General features: G+C 36.2%; 2 protein-coding genes across 5 annotated transcripts in view; one reads left to right on the top strand and one right to left on the bottom strand.

Moving 5' to 3' along the window:
• DCDC1 (doublecortin domain containing 1) overlaps positions 1-4,995 on the bottom strand; it is a 458,528-nt gene extending 453,533 nt beyond the window's left edge. The window contains 1 exon segment of the mRNA XM_067038066.1: positions 4,872-4,995. The gene's annotated coding sequence lies outside the window, so the exon portion shown is untranslated.
• A 3-nt stretch (positions 4,996-4,998) lies between these two features.
• DNAJC24 (DnaJ heat shock protein family (Hsp40) member C24) overlaps positions 4,999-19,524 on the top strand; it is a 75,437-nt gene continuing 60,911 nt past the window's right edge. For 2 of the 4 annotated variants that reach the window (XM_059070392.2, XM_059070391.2), the window contains exons 1-2: positions 4,999-5,083; positions 5,877-6,020. In XM_059070392.2, coding sequence (XP_058926375.1) covers positions 5,910-6,020 — 111 coding nt within the window. In that variant the 5' untranslated portion in view covers positions 4,999-5,083; positions 5,877-5,909. Of the gene's footprint in view, positions 5,404-5,876; positions 6,021-19,524 lie in introns of all 4 variants that reach the window. The other 2 variants (XM_067038065.1, XM_067038064.1) reach the window with 1 other exon arrangement.

Genomic DNA, 19,524 nt, shown 5'->3' with positions numbered 1-19,524 from the left:
AATTGAATAAGAATGTGATTGCTATCACTACAACAAATGGTCTCAAACCTCTGCTATATCTATATAACTATATTTATATCTACATCTATATCTAACTCTAGATATAGTACTTGATAAATCACCTTGAAATCAAATAGTTAATGTATGCCTTCTTTGCTTATGTTAGACGCTGATGACACAGGAATTAAGAGGTTTCTGCCCATGCTTCTAATGCATCTGGCAAACTACAGTTCAACAAACATTTGGGTTTGGTTTCATTTTTCCAATTCAATAGTTTGCAGCTTTCATTTGCTCTGTTTGGAAACTCCTAAAATACTGTTATGAATTCTTAATGTTCTAATATATCAAAACTGAGCAACAAATATTTCATTATTAATAATAACAATACCTAATCTTTACTGAGTACTTACTTGCAGACACTATTAACTCATTTAATCCTCACAACAAACCTATGAAGGAGATACTATTATGATCTCTATTTTATAGAGGAAGAAACTAAGGCACAGAGATTAATTAACTTAAAGTGTTCATTTAACCAGTACAAGGCAGAATCTGGATTCAAACCTATGCAGTCTGACCCCAGAGTTCATGCTCATAGCCATTATGCTAACACAGTTTATATTTATGCTATATTTGTTTTACATAAAATGAATAAATTACCTTCTTAAAATAGTGAGAAACAAAACTACTGTAGACACACATCATTAGAATTCCAGAGAATGTGGCAGCAAAGCAGATGCTTAGTTTCTCTGAGAGGTGTTCCTGCCCTCAGAGAGTTTACAATCCGATTTGGAAATTAGAACATACATCTGAAAGTGTGTAACAATACACTGTGGTTTAGGATGAGTACAAATGTGGAGTACACCCAGGACTGCCATGAAAGTTGAGAGGAGGAAGTAATTTCTAAGGACTGGGCCACCATAAAAGACTTGATGGAACAGATAGGTCTTAAAGGAGGAGAAGAGAGCTATGGTGTTATAAGCAAGAGGAACCATCAAACCATCTGAACAAAATTATGAAGTACCAAGAAAATATCCAAATTGTTTAACTGTTTCATGTACATAGGTGTAATAGGTGATGAGACTGGAAAAGTAGGATCATATTGGGGAGGAATATTGGCTTAAGGAGGGAAGACTTTATCCTCTAGACCTGCCCTGTTTGATAGTCACTAGTTAGATGTGGCTATTAGCACTTGAAACATAGCTAGTCCAAATTGAAGTGAGCTGTACAGGTAAAATACACACTGGCTTTTGAAGACTTCAGTATGAAAAAAGAATGTAAAATATTTCATTAATAATTTTTATACTGATTACATTTTGAAATGATCATACTCTGGATATACTGGGTTAAATAAATAAATCATTAAAATCCATTTCACTTGTTTCTTTTTATTTTCCTAATGTAGCTACTGGGAAATTTAAAATCACATGTGTGAAATGGATTAAATGTAAGCCCAGACACTATAAAACTCTTAGAGGAAAACACAGGCAGAACACTCTATGACATAAATCACATTAAGATCCTTTTTGACCCACCTCTTAGAGTAATGGAAATAAAAACAAAAATAAAAAAATGGGACCTAATGAAACTTAAAAGCTTTTGCACAGCAAAGGAAACCATAAACAAGATGAAAAGACAACCCTCAGAATGGGAGAAAATATTTGCAAATGAAGCAACTGACAAAGGATTACTCTCCAAAATATACAAGCAGCTCAATATCAAAAAAACAAACAACCCAATCCAAAAATGGACAGAAGACCTAAATAGACATTTCTCCAAAGAAGATATACAGATTGCCAACAAACACATGAAAGGACACTCAACATCACTAAACATTAGAGAAATGCAAATCAAAACTACAATGAGGTACCACTTCACACTGGTCAGAATGGCCATCATCAAAAAATCTACAAACAATAAATGCTGGAGAGGGTGTGGTGAAAAGGGAACACTCTTGCTTTGTTGGTGGGAATGTAAATTGATAGAGCCACTATGGAGAACAGTATGGAGGTTCCTTAAAAAACTAAAAATAGAACTACCATACGACCCAGCAATCCCACTACTGGGCATATACCCTGAGAAGACCATAATTCAAAAAGAGTCATGTACCACAATGTTCATTGCAGCTCTATTTATAATAGCCAGGACATGGAAGCAACCTAAGTGTCCATTGACAGATGAATGGATAAAGAAGATGTGGCACATATATACAATGGAATATTACTCAGCCATAAAAAGAAACAAAATTGAGTTATTTGTAGTGAGGTGGATGGACCTAGAGACTGTCATACAGAGTGAAGTAAGTCAGAAGGAGAAAAACAAATACTGTATGCTAACACATATATATGGAATCTAAAAAAAAATGGTTCTGATGAACCTAGGGGCAGGACAGGAATAAATACGCAGACATAAAGAATGGACTTGAGGACACGAGGAGGGAAGCGTAAGCTGGGACGAAGTGAGAGAGTAGCATGGACATATATACACTACCCAATGTAAAACAGATAGCTAGTGGGAAGCAGCCACAGAGCACAGGGAGATCAGCTCAGTGGTTTGTGACCACCTAGAGGGGTGGGATAGAGAGGGTAGGAGGGAGACGCAAGAGGGAGGGGATATGGGGATATATGTATACATATGTCTGATTCACTTTGTTATACAGCAGAAACTACCAACATTGTAAAGCAATTATACTACAATGATGTCATAAAAAAAATCACGTGTGGTTTGCACTTGCAACTTACACTGTATTTCCATTGGACAGTAGTGCTCTACAAAATGAAAAAATGAAGACTAATGAGCAAGGATTTATGTAAAAAGTGTTTAAAGTATTTAAAGAAGATTATTCTGGTATAAATAAACAGACAAGTTTACTCTGGTATAAATTCAGATGGTAGGACAACTGATCTGTTTTTTCAATAAGCCAATGGCAGAAAAAGAAATAAAAAACAAGGTAGTAGTGAAGAATTGGGGCTGCTATAGCTTAAAAGATATTTAAGAGACAGAATGTGTAGATTTTGGATCATGACGCAAGCAAATCAACCATAAAAAGACATTTCTGAGACAACTAGGGAAATATAAATAAGCACTGGATTTGTATAACATCAATGAATTATTGATAATTTTGGTGGAATAATGACTTTATGGAGATGAAAGAAAAAGTTGCAAATTAAAGTATGCTTTAGGGATGCAAACTAAAGTATGTTGATATGAAATGAAAGAACATTTGGGATTTGGTGGGGACAAAAATGTGTATCTTTCTATATTCAAATAAATATATATATGTAAATAGAAAAAACTGAGGTACTGTGATTAGAGTTTTCAGAAGTTTGTTCAAAAAAGGAATAAAAGAGAGAACACAATACACTAATGGATTCATAAATCAAAATAAAGTGCTCTTTCTATAAAAACTGAAGGGCCTGAGCATAACTATCTATACAAAGAAGGACTATGCAGTGGAAAAGGGAAGTTTGAGGGCTATAAAAATTCAAGTGGGTGCCATTCTGATAGTACTGTATAGGAAGGCTTTCAGAAGAACACTTAAATCTGTCGTTTAAGGTATCCTTAGGGCTACACAGAAGGTATGTTAGAACCAGGATTGAAAACCAGATCCCCTGACTTAGTATAATGCTCGTTGTGTCTGCCCTTAAACATGACAAAAGAAGAACCGAAACTATACTTTTCTCTTTAGATTTTTAAACTTTCCTGTATCATCCAGTTATTCTTTATAGTTCATACCATCATTAAATAATTGACCCTATCAAAATATCTTCTTCAATGTGCTTAGGGTTTGTCTTGACGGCTTCTCAAACGGAGGTTTGGTAGAAGATAAAAAAAAAAAAAAAAAAAGAAGGAAAGCAAATCTAAGCAGTAACAACAACAAAACTACCTTAACATCTCCAAGTGAGATTTATATCATGCTGCGGAGAACTAAGATGAATTTTCACCTCCAGGTACAGTGCAAGAAAGAATAGTTAATATAAGGTAAGCAGCACAGAGGTTTGATAATACAAGGGAACAACAGAACAAATGAAAGGGAGAGGGAAGAAGGAAAATGCTAACAAAAAAACTAAGTGCCCATTTGGAGTGCCCAGCAACAGTCTCAAAGCGAGCGTTTTATTTTGCTTTTTCTGTGAGCTTGAAAGATAGTATGGCTACCATGGGAACAGGATGACTTGCTAAGAGTGTGAAAGGATTTTGAAAAGTTTTCATTTTTCAAGTTGGTTGTTAAAATCTAAAAGAAATAACTAACTTCGGGCTTCCCTGGTGGCGCAGTGGCTGAGTCCCCCTGCCGATGCAGGGGACACGGGTTCGTGCCCTGGTCCGGGAGGGTCCCACATGCCGCGGAGCGGCTGGGCCCGTGAGCCATGGCTGCTGCGCCTGCGCGTCCGGAGCCTGTGCTCCGCAACGGGAGAGGCCACAACAGTGAGAGGCCCGCAAAAAAAAAAAAAAAAAAAAAGGAAGAACTAAGTTGAACGTCTCTTCCAGAAAGAAATATTAAAACTGAAAAACTCTACTCAGCATAGGTTTTAGTTCTCTTAATTTTGTAATGAGAACATTCCAAAGGAAGTCTTGGGAGACGGGAGGAGTCAGTTCCCCTCATCCTTCTCAACCCAATCCCAACAGTACCCCGACTTCACTCCCCATCCCCCGCCATAGTACTACGTTTGCCAACCACGAAAGAATTGCGAGCGGCGCTGGGTAGAGTAAGAGGAGGAATCTTTGGGGGAGAAGGAATCTTTGGGGAAGGCGGAGGAAGCCCGAGGGATGGGGGTGCTCGCTGAGGGAGAGAAGAGAAGCGACATTCGGGGAGCCAGGATAAGAGCGAGTTAGAACGAGGCGAAGGACGCCTTTTCCAAAGCTCGGTCACTTACGGTTGGTAAACTCTGTGGACGCGGCGACTGGGTTACCATAGCGACCGCGTCCAACGGGGCTGAGCGGCGCTTCCGATCGGTGCCTCAGCCACTGCGGCTCGGCTAGAAACGTGATCGCGTCAGGGCAATGACTTCCGGCGGAAGCAGAAACGGATTCCGAGGTTTGGCAGACGGCAGGAGAGGAGTGAGCGCCTGTGGCTCTACCAAGTTTGGTAAGTTTGATATCGAGTGAAGCCAGGAGAGAGTTCCGGCCTGTGGTTGGGCTTCAGAGTCGACTGTGAATGCAGAGGATTTCCGAGTCCCAATTTTGAGGAAGACCCGGATGTCTCGTTGAGTTCATGGTTGTGGGAAGCGGTTTCCTAGTTCTGGGGCTCCTAGAGGGGTCTTTTCGGTTGCTGGAGGGCTGCCGTATGCTCCAGTGAACAGGTTCAGGAGCTCTTTGCGAGGTCTGAGCGCCTCTCCGATAACCGAGGGACTGTTGCTCTCTACCTGCCGGTGCTGACTGCCAATTTCGCATGTTATTCTTTTAAAGGTAATCTGGAAGAAAAGAAGTGAACTGGAGACATTAAGAGGGAATGCTCCCAAATTCATTTTCATTCTTCGTTTTGCTTTTTAAGAATATTTATTCTTTTTGTAAACATTTGTTAAACTCTAGTGTGTTTAGTGAGTACTTACTGTGTGTCGCTTTTACCAAGAGACTAGCATAAATACCTTTCTTAAAGGGTCATCCACCGCTCGGGTTCACATCGATTTCTATTTTTTTTATGCTGTTGTATACTCATTAGTTTAAGATGTAAGCGTATATCATGAAACATTTATCAGGTTTTTCACACTTGTCTGTATACTCATATGAAATTCTTGGGGCGTCTTAAATGAAAATATATGCTTCAGGTTTGCATTATAATCGTGACTTAATTAAATATTACAGAACTTAGGGAAGCTGTACCTAGTTAATTCTTAGATACACGCAAACTGTAATGAATTGTCATTAATATTTCTGTTCAGTTGATCTGAGAAGGCCCACTTCTTGTTCGAGGGATGATGGCATTTGAGCAGATACCAAAAAAGGATTGGTACAGCATTCTGGAGGCAGACCCATCTGCAAGTGTGTCAGACCTGAAGCAAAAGTATCAAAAACTCATATTAATGGTAAGTCTTTTCTTTCACTTTCTAAATCATAGGGGGAAAATCAGGTTTTTTATGTGACTGGAAATCTAGGTGTCCGTAAAATGGAAATGTAATACCAAAGCAAGAATCAAAGTATTAATTTGGTTAACTGAAAGTTTCAGTAATATTGTAAGAGAAAAAAGTTGATTTGGGGTGGGATAGCATGGTGCTTTGGACCAGATCTGAGTCATGCTGATTAAGTTAAAATCCTGATTCTACTCCTAACTAACTTTGAGAACTTGGACAAGTTATTTTCCCCTGTATGCTCCTCAGGGAGGATTAAATGAAGTAATCCATGTAAAATTCCTTGAAGTGTGTCATGTTATAAGCGACATTAGCATCCAGTAGGCACTAGCTACATGTGGCTATTATGCACTTGAAACTTGGCTAGTCCAAAATGAGGTGTGCTGTAAGTATAAAACACACATTGGATTTTGAAGACTTAGTACAGAAAAGGAATATAAAATAGTATAAAAATTTTATGTTGATTAAACGTTGAAGTGATAATATTTTGGATATATTGGCCATTTTGCACATTTTATACATAATATATGTGCATATATTTGCATATACAGTAAATGTATTATCAAAATTGACTTCATCTGCTTTTTAAACATTGCATATGTGGCTTGCATTTATAGTTTTCAGTATATTTTTATTGAATAATACTGACTTAGGCCTGTTAAACACTGTTTTGCACCTGATTCTATTCTTTTCTGAAATGGGTTGTGGTATTCATAAATAGATAGTATCTTTCTAAACTACCATATTAATTTTTTCAGCCTATATTGTGGGGTTTCTTAAGGCAGTAACACTAACTATGATGGTCTCCAGTTAACTCAGTTTACATAAAGAGTAGAGGACCATTACTTATATAACATTAGTTGTTTCTCTAGTTTTTATCAAATAGATCTATGAGATTTTTGCCATAACTTAGTGTTTATTGTGAGAGACAGTAGATGTTTCACTGTCAAGAATGTATTATTTATCCCTGCTTTAGGTAATAAGTTGAGCTAAATGATGTTAAGGTTTCTTTTGTCTCAGGATTTTTAAGATTTCTGTCAGTAAAATCAAGTAGACTTTTTGAAAAATTTCCTAATACTGTATCATCCTTGTGCCTCAGTTAACTGAGAGATGAGGTTGGAGAAGTAGACTGGGTTTAGATCTTGCAGGGCCTTGTAGGCCATTTGGCGTTTAATTTGACAAGAAGCCATTTGCACTTAATATGGTAATGTCTGTCAAATGTCAAGCAAAGTGAATGAACCATTTTGCATACCCTCTAGTAATATATCAGCGTTCCAGTTGCTCTACATCTTCCCCAATATTTGATGCTATTAGTCTCTTTCAATTAATCTATTAGAGGTGTTTTAGTTTTGCCACCATTGACATTTTGGGCAGGGTAACTGTTATGTGGGGCTGTCCAGTGCATTATAGGATGTTCAGCAGCATTCTAGATGCCAGTAACAACTGCAAATGTCTCCTGGCTCTAAAAATTGCCAACCTCTGTATCTCATTGAGAACCACTGCACAATCCTCCTGTGTTTATAGTGAAATCTCATTGTGGTTTTATTTTGTATTTCTCTGATGGCTAATGATGTTAAGCTCTTCTTTAATTGATTTTAGCCATCTGTATAATTTTCTTTTGTGAAGGCTCATTTTAAAAAATTAAATATATTCTTGAACTCGTGTATGTATTGTATGTATTTTCTCGTAGCCTATGGCTTGCCAGCTCATTTTCTTAATGGTGCTTTTTGATGAGAAGTTTTTTGTTTTGGTGAAATATAATTTATCAAATATTTGTTTTATGATTTTTGCTTTCCATGTCTTCTCTAATAAGGTTATGAAAATATTCTCCTGTGTTTTCTTCTAGAAGATATATAGTTTGCTTTTACTTTTAGACCTCTGATTCTTATGTATCGTGTGATATAGGAAGTCATGTTTTTGTTTTTCTCTAAGTATGGATATCCAGTTGTTCCTCATTTATTGAAAAGATTTTCCTCTCTCCATTGGATTGTTTTGGCAAGATGGGTGTATTTTTGGACCCTATTCTGTTGAATATATTTGTTTATCCTTTTACTAATACATTTTTCTTGATTACTGTAGGTTTATAGTCAGTTTTAAAGTCACATAAAGTTAAATTCTCTAATCTTATTTTTCTTTTCAAATTTATTTTGGTTATTTTAGATTGCTTACATGTACATAGACATTTAGAATCAGCTTATACATTTCTATTAAAAAAATCCTGCTTGAATTTTAATTGTGACTATTGAATATATATCCATTTTAGCAGAATGGACATTTAATAATATTTAACAATACTGAGTCTTCTAATCCATGAATATGTTAGATCTCTCCATAACTTGAGTCATCTTTAATTTCTCAGAAATATTTTAGAACTTTCAGTGTAGTATTACACATTTTTCTTTAGATTTCTAGTTTTTAGAAATGTTTTTGGTAGTTTATTTTTATATACTGATCTTGTATCCCACAGTGTTGGTAGTTTGCTTGTCAGTTGTCCTGTAGCTGTTTTTGTAGATTCCTTAGAATTTTATACCAACACGATTATTCCATTTGCAAATGAAGAGAGCTTTAATTCTTTGTAATCTGTATGCCTTTTATTTATTTTTCTTGCTTTAATGCACTAGTTATGTGCTTCTATTACAGTGTTCAACTGAAGTGTGAGAGGAAATATCCTTGCCTTGTTCCTAATTTTAGGGGGGAAACCTTCAATATTTTACTATTAAATAGAGTGTTAGCTGTTTTTTTTTTTTTTTTTTTTTGCGGTACTCGGGCCTCTCACTGCTGTGGCCTCTCCCGTTGCAGAGCACAGGCTCTGGACGCGCAGGCTCAGCGGCCACGGCTCACAGGCCCAGCCGCTCTGCGGCATGTGGGATCCTCCCGGACCGGGGCACGAACACATGTCCCCTGCATCGGCAGGCGGACTCTCAGCCACTGCGCCACCAGGGAAGCCCCCTAGCTGTGTTTTTTAAGATGCCCTTTATCAGCTTGTGGAAATTTTTCCTATTCCTAGCCGCTGAGAGTATTTATCATGAATGGGTATTGAACTTTACATTTATTGAAGTTTGAATGTATTAGTTTTCCTTATTTAACCTATTAATATACTGAATTATATTGATTTTTCTTATGTTAAACTTATTTTACATACCTAGGATAAACAAATCTTACTTGTTCATGAAGTATTGTGTTTTTTATGTATTGCAGGATTCCAGTTGCTGTTCTTTTATGTCTAGGTTCATGATGTATACTGGTATAATTTTCTTTTCTTGTATGTCTGTGTCTAAATTTAGTATCATGGTTGTGCTGGCTCCATAAAAGAATTGGAAAATGATTCCATTTTCTGTCTTTTCTGAAAAAGTTTGTGTAAGATTGCCATTGTTTCTTATTTAAGTGTTTAATAGAATTTACTAGGGAAGTCATCTGGGCCTGAAGTTTTCTTTGTGGGAAGTTTTGCAGTTATGAATTTAATTATTTTTGGAGGCTATAGGGCTATTCAGATTTTCTATTTTCTGTTTTGTCAACATAGGTGAATTGTGTTTTTTAAGAATTTGTCCATTTCATTTAAGAAGTCTTATTGTTATAATGTTCATACTATCTTCTTATTCTTCTTTTATCGCTGTAAGTTATGTAGTTAGGTTTTCCCTTTGATTCTTTATATTGGTAATTAGTGTTTTGTATTTCTTTTTTCCTGATGAGGCTTGCTAGAGGTTTGTCTATTTCTTTAATCTTTTCCAAAAACAACTTTTACTTCGTTGATATTTTTATATTGTTTGTCATTTCTCTTCACTTGGTCTCTGCTTTTAATTTTATGATATCCTTTCTTCTACTTACTTGCTTTTATTTGCCTAGTTTATAAATGTAGAAATATGCATCATTGATTGTGCACCTGTCTTCTTTTCTTACATACTTACATAGTCACTTAAAGTTATAAATTTCTCTCTAAGCCAGGAGCACCGCTTTAGCTACATACCACAATTTTTTTTTTTTTTTTTTTGTGGTATGCGGGCCTCTCACTGTTGTGGCCTCTTTGTTCCTCTGTTTTGCCTTTCTTAGCATCTTTTGGATGAATTTTTTTTTGATATTTTATTTCCTCTGTTGAATTTTTAGTTATGCTTCGATTAATATATATTTTTTAGGGATTATTCTAGAGATTATAATATGTATCTTTAAGTTATCAAATTTACCTTCAAAAAATATTATTACTTCACAGTGTAAGAACCTCACAACAGTACACTTCCATTTACCACCTTCCTTCCCTTTTCTTCTTGTTTTTATATATTTTATCTCCATATATGCTATGAACTCCATAGTATAATGTTATTATTTTATTTGAAATATTCCTACTCAGTTGTTTCTGATGAGAAGTCAGCTGTAATTCATATCCTTTTTTTAATGTGTCTTTCTCTTTGGTTGCTTTCAAAATTTTTTCTTTATCTTTTGATTTTAGTTGTTTCTCTGGCATATGCCTAAAATGTGATTACTTTGCATTTATCCTATTTAGGGTTAACTGAGCTTGGATTTTTGGTTGATATCTTTCTTTCTTTGGTTTTGGAATGTTTTCAGCCATTATATCTTCACATTTTTTTTTTCTGCTCCATTCTTCCTCTCTTCTTCATTTGGGATTCTAATCTACAGCTATTGGATACTCTGTGCTTTTTTCCCCTAGTCTTTTTTTTTCTGTTTTTATTTCAGTTTGCATAATTTTTATGAACCTGTGTTCAAGTTCACTGGTTTTATTTTTCCTTCTACTGTGTCCACCTGCTGATAAACTCATTAAAGAAATTCTTACTCTTTATTATATAATTTTTGTATCTAGTATTTCTCCTGTCTCTTTTTATATAGTTTTCATCTCTCTTTCATCTTTTCCTTTCTAGTGTTGTGTACTACTTCCACTAGATACTCTAATACAGTTTTTTTTTTTTTAAGTCCCTGTCTAGTAATTCTAACATCTGGGTCATCTCTGGATCTGCCTCTGAAACCTTGCAACTCAGATGGGAATTGAACCCAGCAAAAACTTAGATTGGGACTTGAACCCACGGGCTGGGACTTGAACCCACTGTCTGAGAGGCCACTGTTGTGGCCTCTCCCGTTGCAGAGCACAGGCTCCGGATGCGCAGGCTCAGTGGCCGTGGCTCACGGGCCTAGCCACTCCACAGCACGTGGGATCCTACCGGACTGGGGCACAAATCCACGTCCCCTGCATCAGCAGGTGGACTCTCAACCACTGCGCCACCAGGGAAGCCCAAACCCACTGTCTTTTCATTGAAGTTGCATACCTGGTCTCAAGACTTAATGAAGCTCAGGTTCTTTATGTCTCAGTACAGAAGGAATTCACTGAGAGGCAAAGTGATAGGTAAGAGGTAGATTTATTGAGAGAGATACACACTCCATAGCAAGGGGGGCCTCTCAGAAGGTGAGGGGCCCTGGGAGATACACATACCATAGACAGAATGTGGTCAGTCTCAAAAAATTAGAGTGACCCCAAAATATGGGGAGGTTAGTGTTTATGGGCTCGGTAATTTCATAGGCTAATAAGTGGGAGGATTATTCCAGCTATTTTGGGAAAGAGCCGGGATTTCCAGGAATTGGGCCACTGCCTACTTTTTGGCCTTTTATGGTTAGCCTCGTAACTGTCATGGCACTGGTGGGTGTGTCATTTAGCTTGCTAATGTATTCCAGTAAGCGTATAATGAGGCTCAAGGTCTACTGGAAGTTGAATCTTCTCCATCTTGGGCCTTGGTTCTAACCAGTTTTTGTCGTATCCTTAACGGCTGTGTTGTTCTTTTAAAGGTTGTGCCCTGCCCCCTTCCCTCCTGTTTCAGTTCTGTATCCTTTCTTGATGATGGACCAAATTCTCTTGCTTCTTTGCATGTCTCATAATTTTTTTTATTGAATGTCACAGTTGTTTGTAAATGAAAAGTAGAGGCTGAAGTAAAGAATACCGATATTCTCAGGGATGGGCATGCCCCTTCTTTGTAAGGCAACTTGTGTGGCAGTCTAAGGCAGTCTGGTCTGTAATTGAGCTGAGTTTCTTTGCTTGCTGTTGCTTTCATGATCCATTTCACCATAGGCTTCAAATGGTTTGAGCAGGATCAGAACTGCCCCTGTAGCAGAACTTGAGATCTGAGTCCCATCAGGATTTGTCTCAGCTCTCCTGCCCTGTCCTTGGACTCCAGCAGGTCCCCTGCATGTTAGGAGTGGTCTGTCTCAGTTTTCCTGTTCTTCCCTTAGCTGTGGATCACTCTGCCTGGTACTCAGTGTGAAGTCTGGATTCCTTAGAGGGTTTTTCTCACTGCTCCAGTCCTGCCTTCTGACTTGAGTAAGCCACTTGTGCGGGTGCTTCGTGGGTGACTTTTGGCTCTCCTGCCCTGTGTCTATTCTTACTTGTGAACACTTGGCAGAGGCCTATAGGATAGAGTTGGTGGGTGGGTGCAGAATCTATATTGTGTTTGGAGGGCAAAGGATTCTAAATTGTCGTGCCAGTCTACACTTGGCCTTTAAAATTAAAGTTCCTTTTCTTCTTATCTGTGTCAACATTGGTTTCCTGCTCCTACTGCTGTGCCAAAGGTAAAAACAGTGATGGATTTTTTTTCTCTTCTGGGGAGGGTCGATTCATTTGGATTTGGGTTCATTAGGTTTCTTTGAGTCCTCAGCTCCCTATTTAAAGAAACGATTGAATTTGTAGAATCTGGCTTGTTCTCCTGAATTATTCCTATCTGCATTAAAATGTGCCATTATTTCTCCTATCTTTGGGAAAAAAAAACCTTTTCTCTCAACCCATTTCTGCCACCTCTTGCCCCAACTTTGTTGTTCTTTGCAGCAAAAACTGTTTCCCAAAGTTGCCTCTGCTTCCTTTTTCCAATCTCTCTCTTAAACCTACTCCAGTGAGGCCTTGTTCCTGCCACAGCTCTCTCTCCCTGGTCCACTGTGCCCCTTCCCCTACCTCACCTGATTAACTCTACTTATTGTTTCAAAATTGTCTTAATTGTAACCCCTGCCTCCCCTTCTCTCTGCCATGCCTCTCTTCCTCTTGGGTACCCTCCCCTAGTAAAAGTGCATTTAGTGTTATTTCTCTAGGAGAGGTATAGCTGGCAGGTGAGGAGAATGAGGGTAGCTGGAGTGTGATTAAAGGTTTTTTCCTGCTTTTCCTTTTAGAAGATGGAGAGACTTGAGCATGTTTAAATTTTATGGGAAGTAGCCAAGAGAAAGCTTGGGATTTAAGTTGTAGGGGAGAGAGGATAACTGACAGATGTCAGAAGGGAATGTCATCTGAAGCATAGGTGGAAGGATTCCCTTTAGGTAAGAGAAGGGAGGGGTCTGTCTATATTGTTATAGGAGAGAAGGAAAGTTGGATCCAAGAGCTGGTTCATTTGTCAGTTTGGTAGCAGGAAGATGATGAGCTCTCATTTGGTGGTTTCATTTTTACTCTGTGAAGGAGAAAAGAGAGTTATCTGTTGAAAGAGGAAGTGGAGCAGCAAATTATAGAAGAGAGAATTCCAACTAGCATTACTCTGGGAAGGTTCCCTATAAGTAGCTGAGTGTGCTGATAGCAGCAGGAAGTCTCAGCCTGTGCAGAAGGCAACCAGACCTGTAAAGTGGATTAAAACAATCAGCCTAATATCTTGGCCTCCTTTAGCCTGGGTCACGGTGCCTTTGGTCCCTATTTACAGCTTAGTATGATAATTTATATTCAGAATTAATGGCCATAGGTTAAATTATGTTCAGTGTATTCTGTTTAAGAAGGCAAGGAAGTATGTGGCAGTAAGTATATAATTAGTAGCATGTATAGAGTACTTTATACTAGTTTATACTTTACAGTTTACAAATGCTTTTGTATCTTTTCTGGTTTTATCCTCTCAGCAGTCCTGTAAGCTAGGTAATATTATCTTCATATTGGCAGTTGAGAAAACCAAGGCTTAGTTATAGTTAAGTGATTTGTCTGAAATACACAATTAGTTAAGGTGTAAAACCTAGGCTTGATCACATATCCTCTGCCCCCTAGACTCTCTCCCATTATATCAGACTTCTCTCATAATTGCCATCTAGAAGGGTTTACAGTTGTTTAAAGGCATAATTTTTAGTTTTCTGGATTTCAGTGGAACACCTCATTCAATTACAGTTAATGAAGTAGTATAGTTTAAAGTTCATAAGCTTTCTTTCCAATTTGAATTACCATATATTTTCTTAGTCTGTTTTTTGATAATGTCACAGAACGGTTGGAGAATAAAATTACATTTGACAACTACTATATCTAATTTTGTAAAAAGGCACATTTACGACATGTACTTTTCCAAGTTCAGAAGACTTTGAATTTAACACTTCCTACATAATTAGTTGTTGGGATAAAATATTGCTAAATCACAGGCTGCTAAGTTTACAGTACATGCTGATTTAGTAAATACTGTTTCCTTACTTCAGTTTTTGTGAACGTAGTACTTACTCAAGGTCGTGATTCTGAAAAGATTCTTATTAACGAATTGAGATCTTTTAGAATGCTTTAAAGATACATATAAATGTAAAGTGCCGAATTAGCTCGAAAGACATTTATTTCACATACCATTAAGTCTGTTGCCTAATAAATTACTATATAAAAATAAAGGTAATTAAATCAGCATTTCCCAGCAGCATTTTATTAATAGGGACTTTATTTATTAATAAAAGCACATTGTTGTGTTTTTTTTATGAATCAATTTTTAAACTATTTTTTTGTTTTTTTTTAACATATGTTGAATGATAATTCATTGCTTTGAAATGGTCTAGGGTCAAGAATGATTAGTTATATTATTCCCATATTTTTTGCAGTTATGCATGTGAAAATTGCTGTTAACTGAGGATAAAGCTTCCCCCCAAAAGCTTTGTCACATTGAAAATTGAGGGTCTTTTCCCATTGATGCTGATAATATTACAGGATACCTTTCAACTGCAAAAGAATTATTGTGTTGGAAAAGTATACGCTGCTCTTAAAATATGTTCCATAATCTTAAAGAAAATCCATGTAATTTGAGGCAGAAGTTTGCAGTATGCTCATATTCTTAATGTTGGAAGGATATAAGTGCATTTAACACTTATGTGGGCATTCAGAGGTTCTATTTTGATTACAAGTGATTATATATATATAGATTAACATTAAGTTTGTTATGTAATACATTTTAGCATCTTGAAAAGGAAAGTAAAAAGGGTTCCTGTGCTATAGGGGGTAAAATACCACATCAGCAAAGAAGGGAACTAAGAACAATTCTTTAAACAAGTCTTTTGACTACACTGCAAAGTGATGTGATCTTGATCATAGGAAAAGTACTTAGGCATTAAGAGAAATTTTCGGAAAACATCTGGGAGTGTTGTAAGTAAAAATCAGAAGAGTGTAACTTGTAATGAACATTAAGATTTTTGTTAATGTCATTAACTATTTAGCTGTCATCTTGGTGTCATACAGGGTGCAAGGTATTTAACAATAAATTACTTTCGTATGAACTATTCCATGATAAGAATGGTAGGAATGACATTTTAAGTGAACATTAAGTAATTTTAGCTACTACACAACACTGTGTATCAGACACTCTTCTAATCACTTTATGTGCATTTATTTATTTAACTCTGTAAAGCGAGATATTATTATCCCTGGAAACTCAGACTCAGAAATTAAGTAACACGCTGGTTAGTGGCAAGAAATTATGACACACTCTATATATGCTTTGAAAACTGGGAAAGTAAAAAGGTAAGAGTTACTTTTTTCTTAATCTTTCAGTTTTTTTCTTAATCTTTCTACTGCATATATATAGCAATGACAGATTGTATCTTTAGAGGAAAGGTAGCATTTATATTAAAGGTGCAGAATAGTGAAGGGTTAAAAATGTGGGCTCTGGGGATAACTTCCTGGGTTTGAATTCTGACTGCCACATAGTAGTTCTGTGACTCTGAGCCAGCTCTATAATTTAGGAGCTTGTTTCCTTATCTGCACAATAGATGTGAATCATTATTTATTCATAACAAATATTGAATACCTACTATGTGCCAGCCCTGTTCTAGGCATTTAGTAACTAAATATCTATTTCATAGGGAAGTTGGAAGGATTTAAATGAGCTATACACATAAAGTATTTAAAACAATGCTTGGCACATAGTAAATGCTCAGTTATTTTATAGTTGCATGTAATAATTCAGTATCGGGAGGTTGACACTTTTCTGGTTTTTTCCAACACAGTGAAAATAACACTTTAACCTTTTTTAATGGCTTAAGGGTCATCATTGTCAATATAGATTTTTGTACTGTGAAAATACAGACATAGATGTTTGGGAAGATAGTGAAAAAATGTCAAAAGTCAGCTTGTTTTTTTATCTCTTAAAGTGAAGATGAAGAATTTATATCTATACATGGCTGCGTATTTACAGGACTGATTAATCAATCAGTGAAAGCACCTTTCTCCCAGATAGGACTTGCATTGTCATTTTCACCCTCTTTTGACTGTCAGCATTCTCTAAAACTTTATTTCTAGACCATAACAACATTGTACCAAGTTAGCCTTCTTGTCAACTTCAATTTTTATTAAATCATTGTTCATTGATGGTATATCAGAAAGAATTCCTCCTCCTTTTGGGAATTTGTGCCTCTGTTTTTTGACCTTTTTTCCCCAGTTTTATTGAGAAATAATTGATATACATCATTGTGTAAGCTTCAGGTATATAGCATGATGGTTTGATTTAAATATATTGTAAAATGACTACCACAATAGGTTCAGCTAACGTGCATCTTCCCATAAAAGTACAATAAGAAGAAAAGAAAAAAGGAAAAAAATTTTCTCCTTGTGACGAGATCTCTTAGGATTTATGCTCTTAAAGACTTTCCTGTATCTTATATAGCAGTGTGTTAGCTATGGTCATCATGTTGTACATTACATCCCGAGTACTTACTTTAATCTTATAACTGGGGGTTTGTAACTCTTTGACAACTTTCCTCCAGTTCCCCTCCCTCACCTTCTTCCTCTGGTAACCACAAATTTGTTTTCTATGAATTCATTTTTTTTAAGATTTCACATATAAGTGAGATCATACAGTATTTGTCTCTGTCTGACTTACTTCACTTAGCATAATGTCTTCAGGGTTCATCCATGCTGTTGCAAATGGTAGGATTCCCTTACTTTTTATGGCTGAATAATATTCTATTGCAGACATATGCACACCTTTATCTGTTCATCCATTGATGGACACTTAGATTGCTTCCATGTCTTGGCTATTGTAAATGATGGTATGGATGCTATTCTACACCAGAACCCTAAGATTTGGCTATTCCCACTAGAAGACACTTTAATATACATGACCCAGATTTTCTTTGAATTCAGTGCTACTACAGAGATAGATAACACTAAAAATAAATCTTTAAGTAGCTGGTTGAGGTTGGTGGAGGGGATTGACTACAGAGGGGCATGAGGAAGCCTGGAGGTGATAGAACTGTTCTGTATCTTGATTTTGGTGGGTCTTACATGACTATATACAGTTATTAAAATTCATCAAGCCATAGAGTTGAAATGGGTATATTTTACTGTATGTAAATTATTCCTCAATGAAAAAGGAAACAATGAATCTTTAAAGGTATGAGGTAGAAAATCTCTTATAATGGACTACATTTCTCATGAAATATTTCTGTAAGATTCTTTATTTTGAATAATGTCTTAGGACACAAGTTGAATCATTGAAATGAGCAGAAAATTGTTAAAAATTTTTATTTCTAATTTTTGGCTGTTTCCTTAGGGTAAAGATTTTGATTTTACAGTTAATAGATTAGCTAACCTAAGGTAAGCTTATACTCCTGACACTTTATTTCATTGTATAGATAAAACAGTGAAATGAATCATCAAAAAAAATTCTTTTGATCCAAAATATTTGGTGAAAAAAATTTTTGATGAACCATGTACTAGTTTAGATGACACTTTTGAAAACTGAATTGATTACATTTTCAATCATGAGACATCATTTTGTTTTGTATTATTTAAGCTTCTTTTTTGCAATCAATAAAAAGCAACTACTACCAAGCACAAAGATGGCTATTAGAAGAGTTTTGTGGGGCTCAGAGAATTGATAGAAGGCTGAAGGCTCATGTCTAAGAGAAACAAACCAAGGGGACTGCAAAGGGTTTAGAAAAAAAGGAACCAGGATGCATAGCATCTGTTTCACAACTGGGCAGCCTGGTCAGGGCACCATTGCTATTACCTCTACTGCCACCATTGCTATGAAGAGCTTCTGACTGCCCTGGTAAAAATTCAGAGTTGCAGAAGAGGGCTCTGTTCCGGCAGACAAACTTTAGCTGTGGAAGACCACACACAATTTGAGAGAGGTAATTCCTCAATAGTATGTGAGGAAATTGAGAAGAAAGGATGCCAAGCACTGTATAAAGTCGGGAGTCTTGCTATGTGAATAAATTTAAGAACAGTTAACCTATCCTCCATCTTAAACCCAGCAACCTATAACTTACTGCTCAAGTAAATTTGGTTAAGTTGCTAAATTAAAGTAACATGAACTCTTTCAGAGTGTTGTATTAGCAGATGGGTTCTCTAAAGCATTTCCTTAGTTGTTTAGTAATGTTACCAGTACATTCTTCCTTCTAATGACAGGGCTTAATTTGAAATGCCAAAACTACTCTTTAGAAAATGTACAGCAATCATTTACTCATATTAGCTCAAAAAATCCTTTTTGGTTAGAATATAGATGCAAATATAGGTTTTAATCTTTTCAGTGAGGCCTCCTCTTATGTAAATCATAAATACATAAAGTATGGTATATTTCGGTACTATTTCTTAAAGTGTGGTACACTTTATTGATATATGCAAAAATAATTTTAAATGGTATGCAGGTGAACAATTTTCATGTAAGTAGTTATATTTTTACTATAAAATATTTATACATATATATATATATCACAGCAGATACTTGGTTTTAGAATGAAGCTGAGTAATAAAAATGAGTTAAAGTCTGTTTACCAAAAAAGTAAATAAGAATATTAATAGTATGAGAATATGGCAAAAATCTTAAAGATGGTATAAGGATGACTGAAGTTTGGAAATCCCTAGTCTATACTACAGACCCAGGAGTCACATTCAGGCAGAACAGTGCTTAGGATTTTTTTTTTTTAACCATGAAAAATATTAAGAAAACTGAGACACAGGTCTGGGCTCAGGAATCCATTTTTATGCTTTGAGGTTAGCACAGTTTTAAACTTTCCTCCAGGTGTAGATGGTAGCAAGATTTCTATCTTGGGTCTAATAGTATACTTACACAGTAGGGCAATAGTATGAGTACTGCACTGTTTGGTCCTGAATAGATACAATTGTGATATGTATATATTTTCTTTAGGAAGGCAGGGGACTGTGTCATATTTCAGAAGAAAAATTATTTTAGCAAGTGAATGAAATAACAGACTTAGCACAGAGAGTTACTTTTCAGCTCTGTAGATATTGTTACTCATCATGTAATACTGT

Source organism: Kogia breviceps, chromosome 7 (genome assembly GCF_026419965.1).
Source record: "Kogia breviceps isolate mKogBre1 chromosome 7, mKogBre1 haplotype 1, whole genome shotgun sequence".
NCBI lineage: Eukaryota > Metazoa > Chordata > Mammalia > Artiodactyla > Physeteridae > Kogia > Kogia breviceps.
Note: the sequence above shows the minus strand (reverse complement) of the source record. Positions and strands in the feature narration are given on the sequence as shown.